This window comes from Cervus elaphus, chromosome 12, assembly GCF_910594005.1.
Source record: "Cervus elaphus chromosome 12, mCerEla1.1, whole genome shotgun sequence".
Lineage (NCBI taxonomy): Eukaryota > Metazoa > Chordata > Mammalia > Artiodactyla > Cervidae > Cervus > Cervus elaphus.
The window spans coordinates 88,568,753-88,586,021 of record NC_057826.1 but is presented as its reverse complement, the minus strand read 5'-3'; the positions used below and the strand labels follow the sequence as shown (position 1 = coordinate 88,586,021).

The following is a 17,269-nucleotide window of genomic DNA, read 5'->3' as shown; positions in this document are numbered from 1 at the left end:
AAAATATGAAGAAAATAAATCGGTTAAGGTATTCTTAAAACTTCTCATTGAATCCAACATCCTGAATCACTTTTCAATTCAATCACTGATATTCATTTTTTCCCACATAATATCATTACCTATTCCAACAAGAGTGTTGGTGATGCAGCATTTCTTATAAGAAACAGAAAAATGTTTCTCTGCTTCAAAATGGCAACACAGGAGAATCCTGAAACCACCTCTCACAGACACACTGAATCTATAGCTACATGCAGACCAATTTCCTTCGAAAGATATCTGGAAACTAACTGAGCAACTCATACACATCAGATGAACCAAACCCCTCAACATCAGAATGGGTAGGTGGGACACAATCTCACCATTAACCTCTTCCCATGCAGTGACATAAAACCAGCAGAGAAAAAAAAAAAAAAACAACAAAAAAAAACCAGCAGAGAACTCACAACTCAGCATCTCCCAGAGGACTGAAGGTTTTGGACCCCACTGCTGGTATCACAATTCTTAAGACTTCCACCTGAGAAATGGACCCCAAAACATCGGCTCTGAAAGCCAACAGGAATTGCATGCATGAGACCCACAAGGCTATAGCAAACTAATCCAATAGATAGTTCTTAGATTGTGTGGATTCCCTGTGGTTAAACCCCAGGGCCCAGCACAGGGGCAGCAGACTGAAATGCACCCAGTCTTTCCATGAAAGAGGCTAGTCACTAACCTTAAAAGCCCGAGGGACAGGCTTCTAACTTAAAAGGCTTCCAAGGGCCGACTGTATTGCTCTCCAGAAACCGCGGAGGCTGGTGGGTTCATCTTCCCGCTCTCCCCCTGCCTCGTCCAGGCTGCCGGGATCTCCCAGAAAGCGGCTCGTGTGCATGTCTGATGCCCCAGGTTCTGTGGCTGCTGCCTGGAGGATGTCACTTCCTCTCCTGGCTTCGGTGGCTAGTGAGGCTTCTGTTCAAGGGCACCAGGGGACTGTAACAAACAGAAAAACACTTTTTCACCAGTTATTCCTCCCAGGCCCAGGGTGGAGGGAGCAGACTGAACTGACCAGTCTTTCTATGAGACAAGACTATTAGCTTCTGTTAACAGTTGTGGCCTGAGGGGCTGACTGCCCTCCTCTCCACAGATCAGGGAGGCCAGTGGGCGCCACCTTAATGCTCTCTCTGTGCCGGGCTCTATGCTCCTGGTGTCTCTGAGAAAGGCGCTTATGCACACATCTGCCACCTGGGGGGTTGTGATTGCCACTAAGAGGTCTGGCACCAGTGACCAGTGGGCCTTGTGTTCATGGGTTCAATGGGATGATAGCAAAAAAGAAAAAAAGTTTTAAGTGGCTATCCCCTCAGGGCTCAGCAGAGAGGGAGCAGACAGATTCATTTACCAGTCCTCCCCAAGGAAGAATATTCACATACTTTAAAAGATGCTGCCTGAGGGTCTGGCTTCCATTTAGTCTGCCTCTAGGTGCTGACTGAGATCCTCCCCTTTGGAATGCAGACAAATCTTGGCAGATCCTCAACTACTGGAAGCCTGTAAGAACACAGAAGGCTGCCTGGATAACCACAAAGGCTTAAGTGAGAGGCATGAACAGGGTTGAAGAAGTTCCATCTTCTAAATCAGACCACTCCTTCAAGCCTGAGATGTGGCATTAAGCCAATACAGACAGTCAAGGAAAATGGAAAATACAGAGGAATAAGTTCTAAAGAAAAGAGCAAGATAAAAATCCCAGAAAAAGACTTTAATGACATGGAGTTAAATTCAGAATAATCTAATGTTGTAAGGGTGGTGGGTTAGTCAGTTATAAACCTGGAAAATAACAACAACTACTGTAACTTGTTAATGCATACATAAGATAAAAAGATGCAAATTGTGAAATCAAAAATATAAAATGTGAAGGGGGTAAAAATGTAGAGCTTCAGAATGTGTGCAAACTTATTATCAACTTAAAATAGACTGTTAACAAATATAGCGTATTTTATGTGAGCCTCAAGATAACCACAAAGCAAAAAACTATAGTAGGTGTACAAAAGATAAAGAAATTTAAGGTTACCACTACAGAAAATCATCCATCACAAGAGAAGAGAGCAAGAGAAGGGAACAAACGAATCACAAAACATCCAGAAATCAATCAACAAAATGGCAATAAGTTCATACTTATTTATACTTTATATGTAAATGGAATAAATTCTCCAATTGAAAGATATAGAATGGCTGATGGATAAAAAACAAAACAAAAACAAGACTGAAATATATGCTGTCTACCAGAGACTTACATCAGCTTGAAGAACACACAGAGACAAAAAGTGAAGAAAACAGTCTATGCAGACAAAAACCAAAGAAAACTGTGGTAGCTATATCTACATCAGACAAAAGACTTAAAGACAAACCTACAATAGGAGATGAAGAAGAATGATAAAGGAGTCAATCCAATAAGAAGATATAGCATTTATAGATTTGCATGTATCCAATTTAGGAGCAGAGAAGACTGGTGGCCTATAGTCCACAGGGTCGCAAGACTCAGACACAACTGAAGTGACTTAGCAAACATACACACACAACATAGGAACTGTGGGAAATTCTGAAAGAGATGGGAATACCAGACCACCTTACCTGACTCCTGAGCAACCTGTATGCAGAGCAAGAAGCAAGAGTTAGAACCGGACATGGAACAATGGACTGGTTCAAAATTGAGAAAGGAATACGTCAAGGCTGTATATTGTCACCCTGCTTATTTAACTTACATGCAGAGTACATCATGAGAAACGCTGGGCTGGAGGAAGCACAAGCTGGAATCAAGATTGCTGGGAGAAATATCAATAACCAAAGATATGCAGATGACACCACTCTTAGGGCAGAAAGCAAAGAGGAACTAAAAAGCCTCTTGATGAAAGTGAAAGAGGAGAGAGAAAAAGATGGTTTAAAACTCAACATTCAAAAAACAAAGATCATGGTATCCAGTCTCATCACTTCGTGGCAAATAGATGGGGAAACAATGGAAATAGTGACAGACTATTTTTTGGGCTCCAAAATCACTGCAGATGGTGACTGCAGCCATGAAATTAAAAGATGCTTGCTCCTTGGAAGAAAAGCTATGACAAACTTAGTGTATTAAAAAGCAAAGACATTATTGTGCCAATAAAGGTCCGTATATTCAAAACTATGGTTTTTCCAGTAGTCATGTACGGATGTAAGAGTTGGACCGTTAAGAAGGCTGAGCGTTGAAGATTTGATGCTTTCGAACTGTGGTGCTGGAGAAGACTCTTGAGAGTCCCTTGGACTACAAGGAGATCAAACCAGTCAATCCTAAAGGAAATAAACAATAAATACTCACTGGAAGGACTGATGCTGAAGTTGAAGCTCCAACACTTTGGCCACCTGATGGGAAGAGCTGACTCATTGGAAAAGACCCTGATTACTGGGAAAGATTGAAGGCAGGGGGAGATGGGGATGACCGAGGACGAGATGGTTGGATGGCAACAGCAACTCAATGGACATGAGTTTGAGCAAGCTCTGGGAGATGATGAAGGACAGGGAATCCTGGCGTGCTGCACGGGGTCTCAAGGGGTCAGACACGACTGAATGATCGAACAAGTGCCACCTAGGAAGCCCCCTTCTTAAGATTTTGTTTATATCTTAATTGTTTTGTATATATGAAGGTAAAAACAAGGATGGATAGAGATATTTGAAAGTTTGAGAATACATCAATCAGAAAGAGTTATCTGAAATTTAAGTCTCACAAATAAGCAGAAAATGTTAATCCTTTGAACAGTAATAAGAACAAAGTCAATAAATTGAAATTTATGGTACAAGACAAGGAAGAACTCCTGGCTATATAACTTTGGTTTTGTAAAGTAGTTAACATCTCTGAGTTTGTTTCCCAATCTGTGAAATGAGGACACCTGCTAGTTAGGTAAAACGCTTGGGAGGTGGAAGCTCAGAGAAGTCAGTTTTCTTATCCTAATCCAGGGTTTCCTAACTAGCAATACTGACATTCAGCCCAGATCATTGTTTGTTGTGGGGAGCTGTTCTGTATACCGTTAAACATTTAGCAGCGTCCCTGATTTCTACCCGCATCACTCTCTATCATCATGTGAGACGCCAGTAATACTTCTCTCCCAGACTCAAGGTTGAAAATGACCACCCATTGTCAACTGCCTTCTGGGAGGCAAAGTCGCTGCAGCTGAGAGTCACTGTCCTAACCACCGTGTTCATCCAAAAAGGGTTTGAGCGAGAAATAAAACGTAGTCTTAGAGTAGAATGCAGGGGTCCCACCTCACAGAGGCAGGATCTGTGACTCAGAAAACTGGGGATGAGGAGCTTCGAGCCTCCAGCGAAGTCCTAATCAATGAATGAATGGACTTTGAAGGGAAGGTGCAACAAGGGGCAAACGAGAGGGCAAGGCGCTGAGACTGTGGTCTCCGAATCAAAGATACACACCCTAGTCACCACTTACAGTGCTTAGCTGATTCCGAGGCAAAATCATTTTCCAGTTAAACCGAGACACCGAGGCCGTCGTGGGAGCCTGACAAGCGAGGAGGTGCGGACCGAGATGAGAATTCCTTCCGGCGCGCCGGCCGGGTGGAGTCCCGGAGAAATCGCCACCGCCCCCCGGCCCCGCCCCACGTGCTGACGTCAGCCGCAGGCCCCGCCTCCACTCCGCCCCGCCCTCCGGGTCTCGCCCCCGCCCCCTCCGCAGCCACCTCCCCCTCCCCTGCTCGCGGCCCTGCGTAAGCGGGCAGGGGCGGGCTGGAGGCGTTGGTGCTGCCACGTCTTGGCGGCTGCGAGCGCAGCGGCCGCGGTGCAGCGGGCTGTAGCGCGGGAGGCGGGAAGAGGTGGGGCTGGCTCTGAAGCCGGATCCGGATCCAGTGCAGTGTACCCGGGTGAGTGAGAATCCGTCGAGCCTGGAGAGGAGCGCAGACTGCGTACCTCTACGGGTGAGAGGGTCTGGGGGTCGGGGAGAGAGAGCGGGTCCGGAGCGGATGCCCTGAGTGCCGGGTTGGGCCTGCCTTCAGGTTTATCAAACAGGTGTGACTGCTACCCCCGGGCGAGGCGAGCTAGGCCCGGCGAGGGGCGGGGGCAGATTCCGTTCGGGGATCCAGGCATTTAATCTTCGCCAGCTGGGTGCACATGGGGGCGTAGAGGGCAGTTTGGAGCAAGTTGAGCGAACGCACGCCTGGAGCAGAGGTTAGGGATGGTGGCCAGTGGTCCAGCCATGCAGGAGGTGGCCTTAGCAAGGCAGGAGCAGAGACTAGGGTGAAATTGACTTCTTTCGGCAGCTTTAACGTGGGAGATTGAGACAGCTGTTCAGTTTCTGCCGCCTTCGGCTTTTTGAAATGGGCACGAACGCCGTTGGCCGCCCCGTTTCCCCGTTCCCTTCGGAGGAGCACCACACGGCGGTCAGGAGCCACTTGAGGACCTGATTCTGCTCCGAAGATCACCTCCTGCACTGATTAAATTGGGGTTTCACTGTAGGAAAGACGGACATCCTTTGTCTCTTCCGGGGGCTTCTACCCTCTAGAGACACTAGGTATTGTGACTTCTCTTACAGGAGCTAACATTTATGTAAATCAACTCTTAAAATGCCATACAAAATTGAAGGGCGACTAGTTTTGTTAGGGTATACACTCGAGAATGAATTCTAGAATGGATCTCAGGAAATCATTTAGGTCAGTTTCATTAGGCAGGATTCACTGACATTTTTTAGAATAGGGGAGGAAAAAAAAATAGAATAGGGGAGATAGCTCCCAGTCTGGCATGATGATGTAAAGATTGGCCTCTACTAAGTATGGTACTGTAGGGCAAGAACGACATAGGAGGATTTAAGATTCACTCATTGGCTATTACCCTGAGGTCAAGTCCCAAAAGCTCCACTTGCTCTAGCATGCTCATGGATAGACTGGGAATAATGCCTAAATTATAGGGATCAAACTATCAAGAAGTTTTAAAATTCTCAACTGAAATGTAATTTCATAATTTAATATAGCCAAGCATATTAAAATCATCAGTGAATGAAGTGTTCTTAGGTTCAAACAAAATTCAAATTATTGAAATTGTTATGAAATGTATGTAGACGAACCCCAAAGTCTCAAACAGCACAAGGCCCCCCTTCCTGCTTTAACCATGTACTAAAGTAATACAGTAATGCTCCAAGAGCTCATGAGATATAAAGACAAGTTTAGATTTGACCTTAGATTGTTTTTTCAAAATTTTATATCAACTTCTGAAATCTTCATTCCCAGTATCTATTACTTGTTGCTCTCAGTTGCTTGTTCCTAGCAGCAGCTCATCCCCTTGTGTATAGCTCAGTAAAGACGGTGAGAAACCTGTTGAAACTGTGTCCAAAGAATGGTCAACCAACTGATGTGATCTTAGTAAAAATGAATTTGCTGTATGGTTTTTGTGATATCACTTGTGGCAGTTTGGAAATCTTTTTTTCTTCTGGATTTTCTGAATGACCTCCAGATAAGTCTTATACTATTTGTTATTCATTCACTAGGCATTTATTGTGCTAAGCTTAGGCATTAGGGCCTTTAAATGCATGCTAACTTAGTAGTTAAACAGAAAAGTTTCTTGAGAAATACTTAACGGTTAGGGTTCAGTTTTAAAAATTAATCTAAAATCTTCAGAGTGAGACTCCAAAGAGGAAATTCCCTGGCAGTCCAGCAGTTAAAACTTGGTGCTTTCATTGACGTAGACCTGGGTTCGATCCCTGGTTGGAGAGCTAAGATCCCACAAGCAGCACACCCCTCACCCCCACCCCTGGCCAAAAAAACCCAAAACCCCAAATAAGACACCAGTGATAATGATGAAATTCGGCTTCAAATTCCTAATGTGGTACCTGGGGGTGCTTTAAGATGCTGAAAATTTTCTTTTGCAAACCAAATAAACAATTTTGCTGTTTTCTAATCTTTTGAAATTTAGTATCAAATCACATCTTACTTTAACTTGCTTAATATATTAATTGGACACCAACAGAATTTTACTACATGGGGACATAGTAAAATAAAAGAAGGTAACCTTAAGTGTGGCTCTGTTTTGTAAAATAGCTCATATAAACATTTTGATATTGATTTTTGATTGGGATAAGAATATGGGTTCTTATTTCTATCCAGAATGCTATTTTAACTAGCCTGAAATTCTTATTTTCCAAATACAGGTTATAAGTGCTGCTTTGACTAAGTTTTGTGTGTGTGTTAGTCGCTCTGTTGTGTACAACACTGCAACCCATGGACTGTAGCCCACCAGGCTCCTCTGCCCATGGGATTCTCCAGGCAAGAATACTGGAGTGGATTGCCATTCATTCCCTTCTCCAGAGGATCTTCCTCTCCCAGGGATAGAACCCTGGTCTCCCGCATTGCAGGCTGATTCTTTACCAACTGAGCCACAAGAGAAGCCCAAATGAAAGTGAAAGTGACTCAGTCGTGTCCAACTCTTTGGTACCCCATGGACTAAACAGTCCATGGAATTCTCCAGGCCTGAATACTGGGTGGGTAGCTGTTCCCTTCTCCAGGGGGTATTCCCAACCCAGGGATCGACCCCAGGTCTCCCACATTGCAAGCGGATTCTTTACCAGCTGAGCCACAAGGGAAGCCCAAGAATACTGTAGTGGGTAGCCTATCCCTTCTCCAGAGGATCTTCCCAACCCAGGAATCGAACCGGGATCTCCTACACTGCAGGCGGCTTCTTTACCAACTGAGCTATCAGGGAAGCCCCTTCTTTCAGATTAGAGTACTCAAAAGCTTCAGGGACCCAATTATCTGGGACAAATACTAAAGGGCATGCACTAAAATTACTTATAAAAAAACCTGTTTCAAATGAACCATGCGTGTGTGCTCAGTCGCTTCAGACATGTCCAGTACTGTCCATGGGATTTTCCTGGCAAGAATACTGGAGTGGGTTGCCATGCCCCCTCCAGAGTATCCTTCTGATCCAGGGATCAAACCCAAGTCTTCTCCATCTCCTGCTTTGCACGTGGATTCTTTACTGCTGAGCCACTGAGGAGTCCCCAAATAGACCATAAGCTGGTTAAATTTTATGAATGATTGTTTTAATCATCACAATTTCCTTTCCTTACTGTTCTTAGATCCAAGCATAGTGTTTAGAGCAAGTTTTTTCTTCCCTTCCAAGAATGTTTTCAGTTTTACATAAGCATAACCTTTTTGTAGCCGCTGTATCCAGCAGTGTGACTCATGAATTAAAAGTGAAAAAACTTGAATATATAAAAAGTTAGAAAAGTTAACATGAACATATAAAAAATAAATTTTAAATTAGTAGCTAACTAAATTATATCGTGTTGAGCATGTATAGTGTGCGAGGCACTATTAGGTGTTTGTATACACTAAGCCATTTCTTCAACAGTTTCATCTCCATTGTACAAATGAGGAAACAGTTTGTTTAATTTACATAGCCATGATCAGACAGTTGACATCTGAATATCAGGTCTGACTCTAGAGCTCATGGTCTTTCCTTGTCTAGGTTTCAATCTCGGCTTTGCTATTATGATTTTGTGACCTTGTCTACACCTGCATTTCCTCATCTGTTAACATGGAGATAATCATCATTGGTACTCTAGGATTGTTACAGTGAGTCAGTAATGTGTAAAGTTCTTTGAACAATGCCTGGCACATAGTAAGTGCTGAACAAATAATAATTATTATTACACCACACTACCTTCCCAAAGCCTCTGCTAGATCGCAGCATTCCCTACATAGTTACATCGGGTTATGCAATGTAATCTACCTTTATGGAAAAGTTAAAAATAGTTGCCCTTAGACATACTGTGATTTATGAAATAGAGAACATCTTGGAGTTGGGTTATTGGGGGAAGTTATTCTGTTATTAAGTGGACTTTAATTTTTTCCTGTATTGCTTTGTTTTATGGTAGTATATTATGCATATACATAGATAGATTTGTCTTTAAATTCTTTGTTTCAAAAAACTAGAGGCAGGTATCAAATAGAATACAGTTGATCCTTAATAAGATGGGTTTGAACTTCAAGGATCCACTTACCCACAGATTTTTTTCAGTAGTATTACAGTACTACACATTTCAAAGTAAGTTGAATCTCCCATTACAGAACCAGAGATACGGAGGGCGGAGTACAAGTTATATGTGAATTTTCTACTATGCATTTTTGACAGCATGGAGGATTGGCACCCTAAACCCATGCTGTTCAAGGATCAACTCTGGTTTCTTTAACTGGGTGTGGTGTTAGAAATGAAAGTTTAGTGTTACCAGTCTCCTAGTAATAGTTTGGAAGACTGTCTCCTCCAGCAACTCTCTTCTACAGAGGTGTGCACCCCCTGCCCCCCCCCCCCCATTTCTATGCTTCATGTTTTTCATTCTAGCATTACAGCTTTCATTTAGTTTCAGTTTTATTAAGACTACACCTAATAAGAATCTATTTCTGAATGTTCAAAAAAGAGATAAAAATACCGTAATTGATCATTTTTCAATAGCATGAAAAACACAGGCTATTCTTAAAAAGTTGCTTAGATGCAGCTGAGCAACTTCTCGATTTTTAGAAAACCTGCCATGAAAACAAAATCCAATAGATACTTAGTGTGAATTTATCATAGCTGAGACCAAATATTCCAGTGAATGCAGAGAATCTTCTGTTCATGGTTCATATTTTTTAAGTTACATGCCCAGTAGTCTTCCTGGGCAGGTAAAACCAACAAATTATTCCTTAATCCAATAATGTTATTAAAAAAAAAAAAAAAAGGAAGTCATTTAAAAGTCAGCTACTCAAAATGCTACGCTAGTAGCACTGGCCCATACGAAAAAATGTTTTAAAAGTCCTGTTAGAAAAAAGGAGTTTAAAAGTGTAACAACTTCTAAATTTAGTCATTTACTATATGATAGAATTTCTGAGTTTTCTATATAGCTCTAGCTGTGGCATTTGATGTTACATTCAGGATAGACTAAAATAAGTATCTTGCATACCTGTTAAAGATTTTTCTAAGTGCTGTTTACTTTTATTAAGAAATTGACAATCTTGCCAATCAAAAAGTGTCTATTAAATAAAATGCCTTAACATTTAAAATTTTGTTTTAGATCTTACTGCGAAGATGAAACCTGATGAAACTCCTATGTTTGACCCAAGTCTACTCAAAGAAGTGGACTGGAGTCAGAATACAGCTACATTTTCTCCAGCCATTTCCCCAACACATCCTGGAGAAGGTTTGGTTTTGAGGCCTCTTTGTACTGCTGATTTAAATAGAGGTATGGGCTCAGTTTACAAATGCTAGTTAGACTTATCATTAGCATTGTTTTTTCCACATATATGATGATGCTGATAATTTTTTAAAATATTTGACTTTCATATTATTTTTGTGCTTAAATTTTAAAGTGACTGAGAACTTAATTACAATGTGTATAGGCCAGATATTACTGTACTATACAGTATTGTATTATACCATTTCAAATGACTTATATACAACAGTGCTCCTTCCTAATTAAGCAGCTAAAAGGGGTAAATTACCTTGTATAATGACACAAAAGTAAGAATCTTCTCTAAGAAGCTGGATGGAGAATGAAGATAATTTGCCTCAGATAGTTGCAAAAGGTTTTGTCTACATGTATTCCTTTTTTTAATATCTAAATTCTCCAAAATAATATCCTTAAATTTCAGTAATCAAAAATCAACTTTTTACAGTTTCCTATTTTGGCAGGAAATCTTAAAATATTTTGGTCAAATCAGTTCTTTGGTATATAAAAGTTAAAATTCCCAAAGTTCTATGCTGTTCATATTAACATCACATTAATCAGGAATCTTTAAAAAAAATGGTTGTCTCAACAATGTTATATTTTACAAATAATATTTGGTCATAATGAGAATCTTTTTTTAAGTAAAATGAAAGCACATATTTGAGAAAATTTGACATTCCTTGCACTGAATCTACTGCAAATTACATTTAAAACTGTATATGCTGGTTCTATAAATACTGAGTCTTAAGGTCAGCACTATTCCAAAAATCTTATGCAGGCAAAAACACTGGTAAAATCTGTTATTGTTTTCTATATTTATTATATAGAAAGAATGGGTTTGTTTAATCTTTTAAAATAATTTAAGAATGGTTCATTACAGAAAGTTTTGAAAAAATAATGCCCACCAGCTTGACACATTGCTTCTTTTAATATATATTTGCTCTTCTCATGACTTGAAATCTGTTTTTCAAAACTAGGTTTTTTTAAGGTACTAGGTCAGCTGACAGAGACTGGAGCTGTCAACCCAGAACAATTTATGAGTAAGTCCTACAGCCTCTTTTTCCTGAAGAAAAAGAAATAAAGGGAAACAAGATTTTATTTTTGTTTCAAGCTCTGTTCAGTGTCTACTTATATTTTTGTTCAAATAGCTGGAAAATTTTCAAATAACAAATTAGCGATTATTTGTGTTTAATGTGGCCAATCTATTCTAGAATCCAAAAGTAACTATTACTATGTTTTTACAAAATACCTGGCTATTTTTAGATAATTACTATAGCATAGAACCTGGGTGGCAGTTTTAGAGATTTTTATTATAGTATTTTCCTTTCACATAGGTTATTTCACAGAAATTTCGTCAAAAAATGTAATAAAAATATGTAAGGACAGAAACTCAAAGGGGTCAATTGACTTACCCAAAATCACAGGTAGTTGTTGGTAAGGAAAAAACTACAGCCTTCCTGACTCCATCCAGTGCTCTTAACACTGTCTTCCTATCTTCTTCATTTTCCTCAATAGGTAATTTTATTTTGTACTCTATATGACCCTTTTGAAATGAAGGTTATTATTTTCTGATTCTGTCTTCCTTCTTTGAATCTATTTCTTCCCATTTCAGACCCATTACTAGAATACAACTGTGGAAATAAACAGTATGTTAATACTCTTGGGCTCAGTTTTTATTCCTAAATTCTTCTTTGTGGGAATATTAGATGAGAAATCATGTTATTTCATCAGGATAAATCAGTTTGAGGGGAAGGTATTTATTCCATTTTTGCTCCTATCTGCTATGGGGCTTTGGGAAAATTACTGGGAAATGGAGACTTATTTTTTATCTGTTTCACAGGATGCTTTCAAAGCAAACAAAAATGATTATTGTATTTCTAAAACAGGTCATGTAATCATGAAACACTTGGGATCACAGGAGGAAAATTGAAAACTACTTTGTCAGATTATAAAATAGCTGTGTTAGTCTTCCTTTTTTCTGCTAGCAGATCTTTTAAATGTATGAACTATGTTCTAGTCAGTACTGACTACTGATGTTTCAAATACATGGTCATGCTTAATAAGTGACATTTTCTCTAGACACAAAGTTGTAAATTACTGTGGTAAAATAGCTTTAAATATTCATTATTTTGGCTAATTCTAGTATTTTTTTTGGGGGGGGAGCACCTAATAAAGTTTAATGTCTATATAACACTCTTTTCCAATTTCCACAGAATCTTTTGAGCACATGAAGAAATCTGGGGATTACTATGTTACAGTTGTGGAAGATGTAACTTTAGGCCAGATAGTTGCTACAGCAACTCTGATAATAGAACATAAATTCATCCATTCCTGTGCTAAGGTATGTGTTCACATTAATGCTTATGAGTAAAATGGACATCAACTTCTAGTTTCCATCAGACAAGTCTGTTTTCCCACTGCTTTTTACTGCAAAATCAGAGAGCAAAATATTGCCTGGAATAGTTTTGCTTTCTAGAAATCACTTAGTCATTTTCCCATTCTCTTAAGAGTTGTGAGACAGAAAATGTTATTAACATGAATTGTTTGCTAAAAATTGTTCTGTAAGGTGTTAGAATTGGTATAGATGTACAGAAATCAAGTCAGCATTGTGGAATTTGGCATTAATGTTTGGAATCAATTTTTTTCAAAAATGATACTTGGAATGTACTACATTAACACAAATTCCCATCAGTTTCCCAGTGGTAAAGGGTTCAGAATAGTATGTTCTAATCATGACCCTTCTAATGCCTGTAGAGTCCCTTCACTCCTCATGATTCACATGAAATAGTAAAGAAAACAAGATCTAGGTAACCCTGTGAGAATATGATAGAAACACTTGGAATGTATTCTGTGAGGTATGAATTTTGGTATGATTTCTGTACTAGAAATTAGTATACTGTATTGGTATGTCTGAAATAAATTGCTTTTAAGCAGGAATAGGATAATGGATGTAGTACCTTAATAACAAGATTACATTTTGGTGATGTGGATTCTGAGATTTGTTTTAAAATAATAGGATGGGATGGTTCAGGATATAGACGAATTAGGCCACAAATTGATTCACTGTATTATTTCCTCTATAATAGGTTAAAAAAAAATTGCAGTTTTTGAAGTTAAGGTTTATAAAACATTTATTTATCAATGAATTCTTCCAACATTTGCTGATTTAACTAAAAACAAAACCTACATGCTTAGTCTTTTAAACATTGTAAATATTTTCAGAGAGGACGAGTAGAAGATGTTGTTGTTAGTGATGAATGCAGAGGAAAGCAGCTTGGCAAACTGTAAGTAGGCAGAAACAAGGTAACCCTGGATAAAGTAGCTACTCTGTGTTTCAGTTTACATTTGCTTGCCAAGATACTTGTTAAAAATGTTTTCCTGTTTGAAGTTTTTTAAGTGTCATTAATTATGAACCCATTCTCACTCTATAGCTTAGACTGAATTTAAGGAAAAGTATTTTTATATATAATTTTTACCATAAAGTTTGGAAATTGGAACTGTACTGTTAAAGCAGCAAACACCTTAAAGTTATTAACTTTTAGTAGTAATACTTTTTCATATTACTAGGAAGAAGAAACTTTTGGTGAGTCAAGTAATTTGTCTATCACATTTAAAAACAAAGGACATGTTCTCAGTCATAGGACTTTTAGAACCATATACTGAACCGGCCTTCACTGTATAATCCTCTATACATTTATCAAAGTCTCTTAGAAGTTTCATAGGTTAGAATTTGCTTTTTAATATTTTCTGAGTTTTAAGGAGTTCACTCAGAAAATATTAAGCACATGTGCTAGATACTATTCAAAGTATTCGATACATATCAGTGAACAAAACAGACCAATTTCTAGTATTTCTAGTGCACGTTCACTTAGCCATACCTTTTATAATTGTGTAACTTCAAGCAAGAGGTTCCGTCTTCAGAATGATGAGCTTTTTTTCTATCTGGGCAACATGAGAAAATTCCTAGTTTTCTCTCCCTAAGGCAGTTAGAATCACATTTTTATACTTGGTTTGGATTTTTTAAGGATTTATAAAGATATGTTTTTGTTTCCACTTCATATTAATTAGACTAAATCCATAGGTAACCTGATACATTCTTTCACAGATATTTAGGTAGTTTTAAAAATGATAAAGAACAAAGCAATTATTTACCCACTTTATGTGGGAATGCTGACTGAATGGTTTTGACTATTCAACACTGACTAAATAGTTTGAATAGAATTTAGATACAAAGACTAATTTTGGCCATATTTTTTAAAAGGTTGCCAGTCTTTCGTGTTAACATTAATTTTAAAATCTACTTGTAAAAAGGGTTTGGGGTGAGTTTTCTGTTTATTAATAGACTAGAGATTAAAGTATATTTGGAACAAAGTAAAATGCTTTCGGTGATTTAAATGCTTTAACTTGAATTTTAAATGAATATAGTGGGAAAGGCCATGATATAAACCTATTTGTAATATAAACAAAGTTTTGTAACATATTCACTCACATTGTTACTAATATCCATTTTTATTAACAAATGCTCTATGCTTCTCCCCCCAACCCTTTTTAAAATTTCAGGTTATTATCAACCCTTACTTTGCTAAGCAAGAAACTGAACTGTTATAAGATTACCCTGGAATGTCTACCACAAAATGTTGGTTTCTATAAAAAGTTTGGATATACAGTATCTGAAGAAAACTACATGTGTCGGAGGTTTCTAAAGTAAAATCTTTTAAGAAAGACATCTATCAAAGGAGCTGATGCAGCAAGGCTATACTCTCTTCCTTGAGTTAAAATAGTTTGTTGCTGCAACCAGGTGACCTCCATAAATACTGGATTGGAAAAAACATGGTGATACAAGTATAATGACACTTAGATTACTTTGGGCTGGTGGGACATGCTGAGTTTAGATTACAAATAAAATGATTAAGGGGATGATTTTTAACCAAAGGAGTATATTTTTAACTTGAATCTTTTCTTGCATTGTATTTTTCTAAAGTTTGGCTTCATTTCTTAGTGGTCAGAGTATAGGTAGTAAGGAGTTATGTGTCTGCTATCTGTACTGCTCATTAAAAGAAAAAAAGCATACAGTGAATAAGATTGTTTCTTAGCACATTCATAAAATTAATATTTTTGTTTCAAAGAAATATCTAAATACCACTTAAGGGTGTGTCATTTCACATATGTTACATGAAATTGGATGTTAGATATAACTAAATGTAGTACAGTCCAACATTTGCCGATCCTAATACTGTACTGGCAGACAACCTGGTGAGCCTTTAAAAGAAGTAGAAATGAAGATTAACTTATAAAATGTGACAATTTAAATATACATCTAAAAGTTGTTATAATTCTAATATAGCTGAAGTACTACCTGTCTTATATGTGAAATATAATAATTATTCATTTGTTTAAATATCTGAGAGAAATATAAGGTACTTTTTAACTGAGTTAGTAAATAAATCCTGGTATTATATATTTCCAACCTTATTTCTCATCTTTCCAAGGGGTGTCCCAAGCCTCTCTACTAACATTTTTATGAAAAATGGATTACAAAGTTGTGGAACATTTTAAAATGTATCATACTACATTTATCACATTCTTAAAATGTTGATGGAAGCTTTTCTATTTAATGTGACTATAATGGTACTATTATTGTGGTCACTATCCTATTTTAATTTTTTTTTTAAGTTGAAATAAGAATTAGATACTTCACTACTGGTTCTAATCTTCTGCATTCCATGTAACATTAAACCTGTTCATATGAATAATTTTGTTAGAATCCTAATGTTTTCTGTGCTTTTCTTGAGTTGTCTATTGAAATTATTAGGTCAAGTCAGGGTTAGTAAAATTTTAACTTTGTGTACTCTTTGTAAAAGGAGCATAGAAAGTAAAAACACCTGTTTCTCATCCTGTTGACCCACACCTGCTTCAGCTAGATTTCAGATTTCCCTCCATGCGGTAAAGCTAGTTAACTTTCTAAATAATAGAAATTCTTTACCAGTAGAGGGTGTGCTACTTACCTGCTGATGACCTAGGCAGATGAATTGGTGTGTCCCTAGTGAAAGCAACAAAACTACATTTTGCTTTTTAAGAAAAAGGAGTCCTATAACCTTGGTAACAGTAGCTTTATTAGGTATATCCTGGTAATTAAAAACCCATGTTAAAAAATAAACCTAATAGAAACTTCTCTGGTGGTCCAGTGGTTGAGACTCCTTGCTTCCTGTACAGGGGGCATGGGTTTGATCCCTGGTTGGGGAACTAAGATCCCTGCGTGGCTGGCGGGGTGGGACCCTAATAAAAGGCAAAATTACATGTTTTATTACATTTCTTACCACTAAACAATGTGAAGTAAAACTATAAGGTGGCTATTTCAATAAATCCCTTTAAATAATGTTCTTACGGTCTTATCTTAAATTCCCCCTCATAGGAAACAAAAGTTGTAGGTAAGGTATAACACATAAAAATTGTGTCACTGAGGAAACTGATGATCTGCGTTTAGCTTTAGTTAACCAGAGAAGCTTGATTTTACTAAGTCATCATCCTGTGTGTAAACTTGAGTATGAAAAAAACTGCATAGATACATTTCAGTAATACATTTTTGAGTACTCTTCACTTTTGAAAAGGTATAATGAAGTGGCAGTTGTGATTTTTATTTTGCTCCATGTGTTTTATATATTTGTATTTTACTGACTAAAACATCTTTTTTTACATGTAACATTTGGAAATCTGGATGCATTTTATGATCAATGGTTTGTCATGATTTATTCAGCAATATTTTTGCCTTTTAGTTGGATCAAAAAGATGTTGTAGTGATGCTGATGACATCTCAGATTTGATGAAGGATATTATGTAGGTAGGCTAACAAGAGGAAAACTAAAAGCAAGAAGTATTTTTTAAAATGACCTGGAAGCTGTTCTATGAATGGCCTTACCTCTTCCTTCAGACACACACTCCCTCACTTTCAACTCCAAACTTGTTCAAATAATCCATTAAAAAATATCTTGAGCCTAAACTTGGGACTTCCCTGTACTGACCATAATTTTTATGTGTGTAATCACAATGTTTTCGGAAATACCCTTAAGTGCT

General features: G+C 38.0%; 2 protein-coding genes across 5 annotated transcripts in view; one reads left to right on the top strand and one right to left on the bottom strand.

Moving 5' to 3' along the window:
• The window catches only part of LOC122705859, an 86,524-nt gene extending 80,653 nt beyond the window's left edge, over positions 1-5,871 (bottom strand). Inside the window, exons 1-3 of the mRNA XM_043921121.1 lie at positions 5,833-5,871; positions 5,116-5,429; positions 4,442-4,994 (exon numbers count right to left, since the gene is read on the bottom strand). Of these exons, the coding sequence (XP_043777056.1) occupies positions 4,442-4,994; positions 5,116-5,429; positions 5,833-5,871 (906 nt within the window). The remainder of the gene's footprint in view (positions 1-4,441; positions 4,995-5,115; positions 5,430-5,832) is intronic.
• GNPNAT1 (glucosamine-phosphate N-acetyltransferase 1) lies at positions 4,736-17,195 on the top strand. 4 transcript variants are annotated; one of them, XM_043919922.1, is made up of 6 exons: positions 4,736-4,868; positions 10,046-10,213; positions 11,176-11,238; positions 12,412-12,539; positions 13,421-13,482; positions 14,759-17,195. In XM_043919922.1, exons 2-6 carry the CDS (start codon positions 10,060-10,062, stop codon positions 14,904-14,906), a joined length of 555 nt encoding a protein of 184 aa, XP_043775857.1. In that variant the 5' UTR covers positions 4,736-4,868; positions 10,046-10,059; the 3' UTR covers positions 14,907-17,195. The 4 variants fall into 4 exon arrangements, with proteins under 4 accessions (XP_043775857.1, XP_043775856.1, XP_043775858.1 ...); XM_043919921.1 differs by having other exon boundaries at positions 4,787-4,922; XM_043919923.1 differs by having other exon boundaries at positions 4,851-5,013.
• Positions 17,196-17,269: the final 74 nt, after the last annotated feature.